At 39.7% G+C, this 14,573-nt stretch overlaps 1 protein-coding gene across 1 annotated transcript in view; it reads right to left on the reverse strand.

The window, feature by feature from the left end:
- Ltn1 (E3 ubiquitin-protein ligase listerin) overlaps positions 1 to 14,573 on the reverse strand; it is an 82,898-nt gene that overhangs the window by 56,132 nt on the left and 12,193 nt on the right. Inside the window, exons 7-8 of the mRNA XM_067154218.2 lie at positions 11,576 to 11,772; positions 3,961 to 4,087 (exon numbers count right to left, since the gene is read on the reverse strand). Of these exons, the coding sequence (XP_067010319.2) occupies positions 3,961 to 4,087; positions 11,576 to 11,772 (324 nt within the window). The remainder of the gene's footprint in view (positions 1 to 3,960; positions 4,088 to 11,575; positions 11,773 to 14,573) is intronic.

A 14,573-nucleotide genomic window follows, 5' to 3' on the forward strand; every position in this document is an offset into this window, starting at 1 on the left:
TAAGAATTGGTAAAATAACGAAGTTAATAGAAAAAAGGGAAAGAAAAATAAAGGGATGGAAGTTAAAAGCGAAAGAAATAAGGGAAAAGTTTCAAGAGGATCTGCAGAAAGAAATTCCCAAAGATGACTTGAACAGCGTGGAAGAGGAATTGACATGTTTCAGAAATGGATTTGTAAAGTGTCCAATAAACACCTGTGGAAGACTATCAGGGAGAAAAAAGGAAAAGACGACTCCTTGGTGGAACAGGAGGGTAAAGGAAGCAGTTAAAGAGAAAAAAAAAAAAAGACTTGGAGGAAGTGGATAGGCAGCAACAGTAGAAAGAATTGGCAGAAATATGAAAAAGCCAAAGAGGTATGTAAGAAAATAGTACAAGAAGAGAAACGGAAGAGCTGGAAAAGTTTCACACAAACATTACAGAAAGATATAAAGGAAAGTAAAAAGTTTTGTATGGTTTGATGAATAGTTCATGAAATAGGGAAGATATAAAATTTGTAAAAACTGAAACAGGGCAGATATTGACGCAAAGGGATGACATTAAAGTCAAAAATATTAATTTATTTATTCCACCTATTCAATACAATTTTTATGTACTCCTCAGAATTGCTAAATATTAAATACAGTGAACTGGTAGATGAGGAGCACGAAGAAACAATGGGGAAAGAAGAAGAACAAGAAATGGAGATATTGATGTTAGAAATAGAGGAAGCCATACAAAAGATGAAGAGCGGTAAAACAGCAGGAGTGGATGAGGTAACTACGGATATGATAAAAGCAGCAGGACCAATAGGGCTACAGTGGCTGCATAGATTATTTAGAATAATCTGGAGGAAGAAAGAGATCCCAAAAGAGTGGGGAAAGGGTTTAATTATCCCGATATTTTAAAAAGCTGATGAAGAGGAATGCAATAACTACAGAGGGATCACCCTTACTGCGCATGTAGCTAAGATATTTGAGAGAGCATTGGAAGGAAGACTGAGGAGAAAGCTAGAAGGAGAAATGGAAGAACAGTATGGTTTCAGAAAAGACAGATCAACGTTTGACCTGATCTTTACATTAAGACATATGATGGAGAAAACATGGGAGTTTGGTAAAGACATAGTGATGACATTTATTGACATTGAGAAGGCTTATGGCAGTGTATCCAGATATTTGGTATGGACCACATTAAGGAAAAAACAAGTTAACAGAGTGGAAGTGCAAATGATAAAAGCTAGTACAAAAATTGTGTTAGTAGTGTGAAGACTAGTAGAGGAAAAACAAAATGGTTTAAAGTTGAAACTGGACTCTGATAGGGAAGTGTACAATCCCTGATACTATTCGTCACAGTCATGGATGAAATTCATAAGAACATTAACTCTTTCACTGCGCTATTTTTAAACAGAACACTTACAGAAAAATATAATTTTTTTCGTATTTTCCAAATGAACTGAAATTTAATTTTTGATAAAGGTTAGTGACATTAAACACCATTGCACCATTTTTAACTCAACTTTTGGCAAACAAGCAGTGACATTTGACCTTGAAACACACATTACTGTGATACATCACCGAACATGGAACTGGACACATTGCAGGCTGTCCTGGGTAATTCTTACAAAAAAAATACTGTCTTTTTTCTCTTGCACAGTCCCTTTCCTTTCTCTGAACATTTTGCTGGTAATATGGAACAAACAACACAGTCAGGTTTGTGACTCTTGTCCTGTTGCTCCCCAAGAAAGTGTGTCTCCGTAAGGCGCGCTTGAGGTATGTAATCAGAAGGTCTTCCTCGTTTCGCCAGCAGACAGCGCTGATACTCTCGTAGAAGTCCGATTATGACAGAATTTCTGAAGTCAGGAGCACTAATTGCCCTATTTTGAAGCTTATTGTACAATATTCTTCCTCTCATTAGTGAAGTTTCAATGCCATCACTAATATCCCGCTAGTCCGAAACAAAATGAAGATCTTCCTCGTTGGCACTTTCTTCCAAAGAATCACTATGCACATCACTTGTTTCATTGTCCAAATTTACTGAACAGACTGAATCAGAATCGGCCAATAAAAGATTAAAGATTTCGTCACTGTCATTACTAATGTTTTTCCGCTCGCTCATAGCTGCTGAGTGAAGCCTGCTATTGGCCAGACAGCTGACAGGAATGTTGGCGGGCAGGAGGGTGAAAGATAACAAGTAAACATAGGCCCAGTATTTGCGGCAACATTTTCAAACAATGCTTAGTACATAGTCAGTACATGACTACAGATGTTTGTATTATTAAATCCCCCTTTATTAATGAAGCCCGTGGAAAATATAGCAGGAAAATACCAAGTTGACAAAAGTCTATTTCCGCAGCGAATGCTATAGGGAAGTAAGTCGACAAAAGTTGACTTCGGCAGCGAAAGAGTTAAACAGAGATTAGGAAGACAGGCAACAAAAGCCATGTTGTTTGCAGATGATATAGTGATATGGGGTGAGGATGAAACGGAAGTGCAAAAGCAAGTAAATGTATGGAATCAAGAGATAGAAAAATTTGGGATGAAAGTAAGCACAGCGAAAAGTAAAACAACAGTGATGACAAGGGGATGGAAGGAAGAGGAAAGGTAAAATTGAATGGTAAAATTCTGGAAGTGGTTAAAAGTTTCAAGTACTTGGGAAGTGTGATCACAGAAGATGGAAAGATTACCAAGGAAATTGGGAAAAGAATACAAGCAAACAGCTTCTACCAGAGTGTAGGGGGTATTTTGTGGAACCAAGATGTCCTGAACAAATGTAAGAAAGTTTCATATTCAACCTATTATGAACCCATACTAACCTATGCAGATGAATCGTGGACTACAACGAAATGAGAGGAGTAGAATACAGGCAGCGGAGATGAAATTCCTAAGAGATATCGAGGGCAAGACCAGAAAAGATAGAATTAGACATGAAGAGATAAGGAAAAGGACAGGAATCTTGAAACTTCAAGACAGGATAGAAACAACAAAGCTAAAGTGATATGGGCATATGATGAGAAAGGGAGAAGAGAGTGTGCCAAAAAAGCTTTTTCAGAGAAGTTAACAGGAAAGATACCACGAGGAAGACCCCGAAAGAGGTGGACAGATTAAGTGTGAGAGTGCATAGAGAAGAGGAGAGGAAAACCACAAGATGTACTTAAAAAGGAGAAGAGTGGTGGAGAGGCAAGCAGTGATGGAGGTCCTTGATTCACAACTCGACCCGGGAAGCTGGAAACGGGAAATGAAGATGATGATGAATGTACAGAGTATATCCTCATTTCTATGACATACATATTTGGATGTAGGCAGTCACAGTCAGGGATGCAATTATTTCCACAGACATGTAGCCGTGGTGATAAGGAGTACTGACATGTGCAAGTTTTCGAATGTGGTGCCACCATTCTAAATGTTGAAGACATGGTGAGGGTGATACATGACTCTCCCCGGAGACATCAACACGGGGCCCTGTATTCTTGACCTACAATACTCACAGCCATACTGAATGTGGTTCCCTAAAACCAACTACGTAATTGATGTAAATGGATGTAGTTCCACGATACTGCTATCTCTGTGCTTATAAAGGCACAGGGTCCCGGGTTCGAATCCCGGCTCAAAGTACAGGGACTTGCGTTTTTTATTTATTATTATTTCAAATGAAATTATGTACCACAGTCAGCAGTCATTCAAGAAATGAAGTATGAGTAAATCATAAATTTCATTGGCAAAATATGAGTGAATTACCTTCATCAGTATTTTATTATACACGTTTTTGTGTGACAGGAGCACTCAAACTACTGGTAGGCAAGTTAAATCTGATTCCAAAGTCAACAACATGGCCATTTATTGTGACTAAGTATATGAATAAACAGAGAAACTAAAAGCAACATCCAAAATTACAAACTGAAGGAAAGAGTCCTTGGAAGACCCAGTTTACAATGGGCAGACCGGACATACGATGAAGAATTACGCAAGCATAGTCAAAGAATACTTACATGATTTTCAACAAGTTGTTGAGGAGAACACTCATCACTGCTCGAAACGTAGCGTACACACTCGATGTAGCACTGGGCTACTGCTTCACTCTCAGCTCGACTTTGTACAACACTCTTCTTAGTAAAACTGAAACAAAACCACATCCTCATTTTACACTTGCAGCACAACATGGAAGGACAGAAATATTGCCTTAGCCGTTCGAGACAAGAGTGACCATGGACATTTATTTTTGTACAACATGCTTTGAACCTAATGGTTATATTCTGTTCGGAAATATTAGATGTTTTTCTAATGTTTTCTGAACAAGAATCTACAGCATATGGTGTCCTTGGTGAGAGTACTCTGAACCATACTGGTTAGACAAGACGGACGCACACATGGCGTTACCATATTTCTTTTAATATGGCATTAAACAGTTTCTGTGATTTTTGTTTGAATGCAGAGGGTGATTCAGAATGAATGTGACAACACTTATCATATTGTGTGGGACGGCAAATTGATCGTTCCTCAAGCGGGGATCCATGTTTGGAAATGCAAGGTTTGAGCACTGTGAGGCGTCAAAGTTTGAAAACACGTTGGACATGATAATGGGAGTGTGTTTGATAATGTACCAAGAAACATCCACCAACACATCCAGGGCATCGTAACATGTATTAATTTAGAAAAGGAGTTTGAAGTGTCAACGTCCTACTTGATAACAGAGCCTACATTGCCGCTGAAGAGTTCGGGCATGTTTTTGCCCACGTGCAGTTTATGAAGATGCGGAGATTGTCCTTGTCCTTTTGTGTTTCCATGTCTATCTTTGTGTCCTCTTTCTGTTGTCCCCCTCCCCCCCCCCCCTTCTTCTTACACTGACCAACCATTGCGTTCGTCCTATTGTGTGTCCTCTTCCTTCTTCCTATCTCTCTGTATATAACTTAACCTAATTGATAGGGCAAAACTGTTGAAAAAATTGGAAACGATAAAAGGAAAGGAACAAACAAGTGTCAAGTCAGAGAGAAAGAGAGAGGGGAATAAGAAAGGAACCCATATAATAGGACAAAAACAATGACGGGTTAGCATGGGAAGAAGCAGCAACAGAATTAGAACACGAGGACAAACATGGAAACAAATTATGATGTTTGTTGTTTAACAGGGCCTAACAGCTAGGCCATCGGCCCCTAATGGTATGAGGTGCAACGAATTGAAACTATAATTAAATCTTCAAAATGTATCCACTGAGTAGACTATAAAACAAATTATGATGAAAAAATGACCAGGAAACTAAAACAATCAGTGGACCCAATTTTCTGAGATGATCCTTTATCCAAAAGGGTCCAAACTCAAGGTCATCAGGCTCTCATAATGGTACTAATCACTGGTAAGGCAGACCCATGTTGGTTCTTACTTAGAGGGAGTGACCAAGGACGCCGGCTAGATCCTTTTTTTTTAATTTGCTTTACGTCGAACCGACACAGAAAGGTCTTATGGCAACGATGTAATACGGAAGGCCAGGAGTGGGAAGGAAGCGGCCATGGCCTTAATTAACGTACATCCCCAGCATTTACATGGTGTGAAAATAGGAAACCACGGAAAACCATCTTCGGGGCTGCCGACCATGGAGTTCGAACCCACTATCTCCCGGATGCAAGCTCACAATTGTGCGCCCCTAACCGCACGGCAATTCGCCCTGTCAGGCTAGATCCGCGGTGTTCCTCACATAGTGGTACTAATCACAGGCCACATGTACTCATGGTGTTGTTCACATAGTGGTACTGACTCATAGGCAATGTAGACCCATGGTGTATCCCACATAGTACCACCCACAGGCAACACAAACCCATAGAGTTCCTCATCTAGCAGTACGAATCACAAGTAATGTAGACTCATGGTGTTCCTCACATAATGGCACCACTTATACGTAATGCAGACCCCTGGTATTCTGCACATAGTGGTACCGTACTAATCATGGGCAACGTAGACCCACAGTGTCTCTCACATAGTGATACTAATCACAGGCAACGTCCAGACCCGTGGTTTTTCTCACCTAATGGTGTTAATCACAGGTGGCGCAGAGCCATGGTGCTCCGCATATAGTGGTACTAATCACGGGTGGGGTAAACCCATAGTGACCCAACCACAATGATCCTAACCACAGACCTATGGTGTTCCTCACATTACAGTACTAATCACAAGTAGTCTCATGATTCTAAGTCCATCATCCCTTAGCCCCCCCACCACCTTTTAGTCGCCTCTTACGACGGGTAAAGGATACGGTGGGTGTACTGTTCATCTGCATACCCCACACACGGGGGTCGGAGAGAGAAGATGGAAGGGATCCCACACTGCGGAAAATGAAGTACTGGACAAAGAAAGACAAGGGCCACAAGGGATGCGAAAATGAAAGACTTCCTAGGCCTCGAATGCTCTAATACCGTCGGGGTCAGAAAAGAACAAGAGTTGACCAAGGTAGGTTAGACAGGATATACGAAAGTGACAAGCCTGGTACAAATAAGTGGAAGCAATGCCAGGACTCAGCTAAGGGCTTCGTGGTTGCCAATCCAAGCTCTCAATTTGAGAGCTCCTGGGGCCCCTTTTAGTCGGCTCTTACGACAGACAAGGGATTTCGTGGGTGTATTTGTCTGCGTCCACCACCCACAGGGGGCAACATGGACACACAAAAGGACAATGAGAATCTTCACATCTTAAAATAGAAAGGCTCTCTACTCATCAATCCCAGTTCTACATCCATCTCTTCTCGGCTCCCAATGACCCTTGTTTCTGCTTTCCAGCTTCATCAGGAAGGGGGGTATCAACACTCACTGAAAGGTCATCTTGACAGATCTCCCATCTTCATGCGTGATAAGTGTAGGGCCTGAGAAGAGATGGACTGGTGACTAAGAGAGAGAGAGAGAGAGAGTGTGAGTGTGAGTGTGTGTGAGAGAGTGAGTGAGTGAGTGAGAGATGATGATCTGTAGTGGCACAGTTTGAATGAAAGTGACATAATTAAGTTGGAATAAATCAGACAGTAACATAATTACACCAGATTGAACTACTAAGTTTATCCGCACTAAGCAAAGTGAGAGCCGATGCTTAGCATGAGGAATGAGGATGCATTCAAGACCACGTGACGGACGATGAAACACGCCAGAGTACATATCCTCTTTCTCATGAATTTATTCTCCCACTAACCTGGGACTTGTGCTAGATTAATTTTTGAACTACTATTTCAGTTCTTCTGTTCAAAGTTTCTGAGGCATCGATTACACTAGTTTCCATTGCACTGTGAAACAACCTAAGTAAATACAAGAATATCACTATTATTCTGTCTAAAATATGACAGGTCACCTCTCCATTGGAGTCTCTACTGTGAATGCTTTAAACTAATCTGAGCTAAACTGCTGTAAAAGTGAATTTTTGGAAATATTGCAGCATTTTTTTAGTGCTCGCACTTGAATTATCTCTGTCTGATGATAATGCAGCACTCAAATGTTCCATGCCACTAAGGGGTTAACAGGATTGGCAGATATGAGGTGATAAACCAGACTGTACGTAGACCATCCAGAAATTAAGTTTGCTTACTTCATTTCTAGTAAAGTAAACATATTTAGCCAGGAAATATGAGCATGCGCGACAGATCTGGGACATAGCAATCATACGCTGGCCGGACAAGTCCCGCATTGTGTCAGTAGCGCAGCAGCAGTGGTGCAAAATGATGGCGCGTATTCCTCCTCCCGCTGCCAGCAAGATTCAGTCTGTGATAAAGTTTCCACAGAAATTGCAATGAGACATTGAAAACAAGAGGCGTGGAATGCTCAGTGGAGGTGTTGTGATGATCCATGGCAATGCTCACCCACATACACCTCAGCGCTCAGCAACTGCTCTACAGGAGTTCGGCTGGGAGGTGGTTGATCATCCATCGTACAGTCCTGATCTTTCTCCCAGTGAATTCCTTCTTTTCTTGCACCTCAAGAAATTCCTGTCCTCCTGTCGGCATTTTCACATGGACGAATGGACAAATGTCACACGCTGATTTCTCTCCCAGAGGGCAGACTTCTACGACACTGGCATAGAAAAGTTGATCCCACGATATGACAAGTGTGTCAATTCTGGTGGCGATTATGTCGAAAAATAGCTCCAACATTGCTGTATCGGAAGCCAATAAAGTTATTCAAGTAACTATGTTGTCTTATTTTTTCTTAACAGGGAAACTTAATTCCTGGATAGCCCTCGTACATTTGGAGGCATTGTAAGGAGCGACTGTAACCATGAGCCAGAGATATGAAGACTCGTACAATTGAGGTGTATTACTATGAATCAGCTGACCAAAATATGGCAGGACACTTCAATAACCAATGTGATAAAAATCAATCTCGTCAAAACCCTTGTCCTCCCTGTTATGTACTATGCATCAGAGACATGGATTTTACGTGCTGTTGACCACCACCGCATCAAGGCATCTGAGATGTAGTGCTGATGTTGTATGCTTCTCATTCCTTGGAAAGCACCCAGAGTTAAAGCATTTGTTCTCGAGAAAATCCGACCGTAACGAAGAGAATCCTTACATTCTTTGCGCATATCGCTCACAATCCCCACATTGTGAAGTGGTCGAGAGGAAGTCCAACGCAAAGTGTTGATGTGGTAGGCCACCAACCCTGTTGGAGTGACCTTGAAGAAACCCTGTTTAACACCAACCTGGAGCAAGTGACCCAGCTGGCTGAACACCCTACAGGTCATTCCATGTTAAGGAAACAGTATTGCTCTTATGTCAACAGGGCTGCTATATCGAACGGCTCTTCTCAACAGCATCACGGGGAAACGGCGGCACAATCTGCGGAACTCAGCATGCATTTTCAAGACAAAAGTAGGAGGGAACTAAATTGCTAATTATATTGGAACTCAAGGGGACTGGGGGTTTAGAGGGGGCTCATTTTGGTTTTTACAGCATAACATGAAAATGGTGGCACAAACATTAATTGGTGAAACTTAGTATTTAATTTAGAGATAAAAGGGGGAAGAAACTAAGCTGCAAATTTTGTATAGGCCCTACAAAATCTAGGATTCAGGGAATTTAGAGGGACTTGTATAGGTTTTTACAGCAACAAGGGTCCGCTCAGAAAAAAAAAAAAAAAAAAACTATTGCTTCAGCAGTTTCTTGTAATCACCTAGCTGAGACTTTTATCTGAATTCTTTCAAGAAAGATAAATAAGTATATTAAGCACAGTTTGATTTTTGTTTCTTCGTAAGTACCTGCTCCTGCTTAATTTTATGAACAGCCTCAGCCATAATGCAAATAAATCACAGTATTAAAGAAAGAAATCACACATGTTGTCTTCAACAGTGATAAGCTGCCGGTGATTCACAGAGTAGCAGATTACGCATTACACGTACTGGAGCAATTCAGTAGGAAAATGAAGGCGACAAAGTGATGGCTGTTACCGCCACTCTGCTTCCTCCCTGCGAATGTGTATATGAAATATATTTATTTCAATAACTCATAAGCAAAGAAATAAGGCCCATCCTCTTTTTCTTTCTTTCATTATACAATATAAAGAGCACTGTAATATTCCTTAATCAAGAGGAATTATGGGTGTCTAAGAGAGTATATGTGTACTCCTTGTATATCCATTAGAGCTGTACTGTTTTCTTAACATGGAATGATCTATAGTCGATGGAAGGAGTAAGACATGAACTATGTGCCAACATTACAGGTCGTCCATTTCATGACCGTATCAATGAGCATAATCAAGACGTTAATATAAAGAACCACCTAATCGATACTTTATTTCATTTTATTTTATTAAAAGTATTGATTAGGTGGTTCTTTATATTAACTTCTTGATTATGTGCCAACATATCACAATAAAAACATCACAGCCACAACATGTCTGTAAGGATGTTCAAAATATGATGACAAACCTTCGTGGACTTCTCTGTAGAGCTTTTAATATTCGGAATTTTTCTACACATATTCAATACATATCACAGATAATTTATGCAGTGTGAGCCAAGACAGCATTTGGATGGCTATTTCTTCTTTGACATGCTGAACTAAAATTACCACTGTGCAGCTCTTTTGTCATAGATTAATGTTTCATACGCCTAAACTTTCATCAATAAATGCTTTATACAATGGAGAAAAACATCAAAATATGTTAGGCAGTTCTCGAGATTAGTCCGCATAAACACACACCTAGTAGCGACTTCATTATATAATATATTATAGATATGCCTTCCTCCCATGAGTATATAATATACAGGATGACCCAAAAGTCCAATAACATTTGACAAGGCAATACTTCACGGAATATTGGAGTTGGAGAGGTAATAATTGACACGCATGATCGGCATGACATGGGATTTTATTGACACCAAAATAAAGTGCACAAAACGACCAACAGATGGTGTTTCATATGATACACAAGCAATAATTAGCATAACAATCCAGGTTTAGCACAGACAATGTTCTTTATAACACATGCTCATGTTGGCCATCATTCATCAGCAGCTCCTCTATAATTTGCATACAATTTTTATTTTTTATATTCACTTATTCAATACAATGGATTTTGTGTTATTAGAAATTCATTTTGCTACAACACTACATTAAAAGGGACATGTTTTTCTCGGTTTCTGAGCATCCTCAGCCTTTGTAACTTATCTCAAGGTTAAGACCTGTCATTGTTAATATGCTTATAATTAATTTGTACTTAATTATGATTCTAAAAACTGAGTGATAAAATACGTAAACAACTCCTCTAGTCGAGCGACAATGTTGTGAACAGCTCTGTACAGCATATCCATACGTATGGTGAGAAATTGCCATCAGGTGTTGTCGTTTAGCAACCCTAATAAGTTATAAGCTATAAATTTCATTTTTGTTCCGTATTGAAGAGCAATTATAAGAATAAACTGACAAATTATATTAAATAAGTCTTGGGACTAGATTCAGCCACTTAGTGGCCATCTTCAGCCAAATAAAAATTAAACAGATTATGCAATAACTAAAACATATGTATACCATACAAAGACAATGCTGTAGGAATAATTATAACATTAAAATATATATAATAGCAGTAACAAAAATTAAGGTTATGATTTTCTTGTCATAATATGATGTCTAAATTGACTTAGGACCTCAGGCAAAGAAGTAAATCTCTAATGTCTGATGTAGAACAAGCACTGGCTTGCTGGAGGAAGCAGGCAGGCCATGTAAAAGCTGGACCCTCTTGTCAATTTATTCTTATCCCTAATGAGGTCAGATAATCGCAGTAGACTTCAGATAACCCCACAATCTATAATCACACGGATTGAGGTCGGGGGACTGGGGAGGCCAAGCTTCTAATGAACTCTCTCATGACAGCTCCTTTTATACCGTACACAGGTCTCATGCAGCATCACTGACGTGTTGCTCTCCAGTGCCATCTGTTGACCTGTTGGTGCACTCTTTGTTTGTTTCAATAAAACCCCTATGTCATACCAATAGTGCATTAATTATTACCTCTCCACCTCCAATATTCCGTAAAGTATTGCCTCGTCAAAATGTTAAGGGATTTTTGGGTCACCCTGTATATACACACTTTTGTGGTCCTTTTACACAAACACACACAAATTATAATATGAAACAATATTCACCCTTCTCGCAAACTGGCAAAGAACTGATCGCACAAGGTATCTCGGTCAGCAGGTGTCTTGCAGGTTTTCAGCAAACAGCTGAGTACTGGCAGCAGGTTGGGGAAAATGGAAGCTGCAGTGCCGTGACCCGCTTCCTTTAGGATCTGCCATAATGGAGGCAATACTTGCTTGTCCAGGTTACCATGGCTCTCCCAGTCCTATCACATCACCACAATCAATCATTAGTATTGGAAAGGGAAAAACAAGTATCATATCAAATCACAAGGAAAGGAATATATATGAACATGGCAGAACAGTACGGGAAGAAGGAGTGATACAAAGAGGAGACATGGGCAAACAAAAAAATGTTTTAAAAAAAGGACAAGGACCCTCTCTTCATCTTCATATACTGCAGTCTTCAAATTGAGGGGCTTTTTCTTCTTCAATTCCAGTTGTTCTACATTCACCTCCTCTCAGTCTGCTACTAGCTCCTTTCCTCTTCCAGGAGAGTGGGCTCTCTCACTGAGGGAGTATTTTGGCAAATGGGAAGTGTAGGATAAGGATAAACTTAAGATAAAAACAGGAAAAAGGAGGAAATAAAAATATCAAGAGGAAAACCTAGTACAAGACTAGGAAAAGAGAACACACACAGGATAAAAGCATCCCATTGAGTCAATATACTGCAGTGATAAATCAAATCATGGACAGAATGATTGGAACATGAAAAGAAAGACACAACAGGATGAACACAATTACATGTCAGTGCAGAAAGAGGGAGGAACAGGAGGAGACAATCTCCTATCTTCATATACTACCCTGTTCAAAAAGATTATATTATATATGCATCAGATTTATTCAATGATTACTGCCGAAAGTATTTAGAAGTGAGAACACGATACTTATATGTAAATACAGAATGCCCCCCCCCCCACCAAAAAAAGTTCTCACTCTTGAAGTTACTATTAATGCAGTGTTCATTAATATAGATACAATGTTAATCATTTAATGTAAATTAATAAAGACCATGAAATGCAGGAATTTTTTTTTTTTTTTTGCTAGGGGCTTAACGTCGCACCGACACAGATAGGTCTTATGGCGACGATGGGATAGGAAAGGCCTAGGAGTTGGAAGGAAGTGGCCGTGGCCTTAATTAAGGTACAGCCCCAGCATTTGCCTGGTGTGAAAATGGGAAACTACGGAAAACCATCTTCAGGGCTGCCGATAGTGGGATTCGAACCTACTATCTCCCGGATGCAAGCTCACAGCCGCGCGCCTCTACGCGCACGGCCAACTCGCCCGGTGAAATGCAGGAAATTAAACTAACCATGTCCAGAAGAGAAAGAAAACAAATCTAGTGTCCCCTGCATGTTCACAAATGTTCAAAATTGCCTTGAGTGATGAGGCTACTTTAAGTTAAACTAGCAGTTTCCCGTTGGCTCCGCCCGCAATGTACAAGTATGATATTGTTCGTTACTATCCTCACGGATGTATTTGCAAAGTTTCGAGTTAATGAAACAAAGCACATGATCTGCTGTGGTAATAGAATGTAATATTATGTCAACAAAACACCTGAAAATACATCACACAAAGAAATTGAATTAAACGTTCCTTGCAACAACACTATGCGCCGAACTGTTAAAAATTCCTTCAAAGATCTTTGTCATGGAGACAAATGTACTCATAACGTTTCTCAGAATCTACCAATTTAAGTAGTTATTACCTCAAAAGAAAACGGTTGATCCAATGAGTGTTTTTAGACCAAAACAAAATGCGTACCTAAATTACAACGAAATATATGATTGCTTCAATGAGAAAAGAATGTTGAAGAAATGAGACATCAAATTGAATGTGCATTCGTAACTATCCTCACAATCAAACAATTTGAATAGTTAAGACCGGAAATGAAAGATGTTGATCCACTGAGTGTTCTTAGGCCAAAACGAACTCCGTACCTCAATTAGAACCAATGATATGACTGCTTCAAAGAGACAAAAAATTTAAAAAATGAAATAATTTGAGGAAGGTAGAAGTTAAGTGATTTATAGTACCTGATGACAAATCGGTGCATGAATACCTTTCAGTTTTTTTTAAATTAAGGAAATTGACTGGATGGAATGGCCGGACTGAATGACTTTAGTTTTCATAATTTTTTTAAATATATAGATGGTTCCATTAATTGACACATTTGCACCAACTGGGTTGGCTGAAAATCCAAACGTGAGGAACATCAATGAACAACATACAATTCAACCAGATGTAACATATTCAACGACTGGCATATACGCAGTGTATGATTCTTACCTACTAGAGGAACAGGTGATCTGCAGTACATATCTGAGTAGAGGTTGAAGGATCATTTCTTTTGTTGAGTACTGTAGTTGCCCCCTTAGCAGCTTGTAGTTCCTGTTTCATAAAGGTACACTGGTGACATGCTTTTTCTTTTGATATCATGTGCATACTCTGCACTAACAGATCACTGAACAGTTCCGTGTTCATATTAGCACGGAATTCAGTCCTGTTCTTCCTCACCAAACTAAACTCTTTCCACTGGAGCACTGCTATGGGGTACTAGAAGAACAGCCATCATTAGCTTACTCATTGAAGGGTACTTTCTCACACCTGAAGCATCAGTGATCTTCAATATTTTGAACCAAAGTCTGTTGGCCCTTTCATCCTTGTCAAAAGGAAGCGACTAAACTTGGTTTCCAAAGAATCAATTTCTTCTGATGACAGAAATTTAGGAAACCAGTCAATCATAAATTCTACTGATAAAAAACTCTTGGATTTCCTCTGGAAAACATCAGCAACTTCAGCATGCTCGAGAGACTTATCCCTAATTGGCCATTTGTTAAAAATGTACTCGCATGCTTTTGTATAGAACAGCCTCACATCAGAATGAAAGTTTTTAAATGTAGTTTAGTCTAGAGAAACTGCCCTTATATAAGCCCTTGTGTTTGCCCCAATGACCAATTCACTATCACTTTTCTGTAACTCAGCAGAACTAAATTTCACATCAAGC

This window comes from Anabrus simplex, chromosome 10, assembly GCF_040414725.1.
Source record: "Anabrus simplex isolate iqAnaSimp1 chromosome 10, ASM4041472v1, whole genome shotgun sequence".
Classification (NCBI taxonomy): Eukaryota; Metazoa; Arthropoda; class Insecta; order Orthoptera; family Tettigoniidae; genus Anabrus; species Anabrus simplex.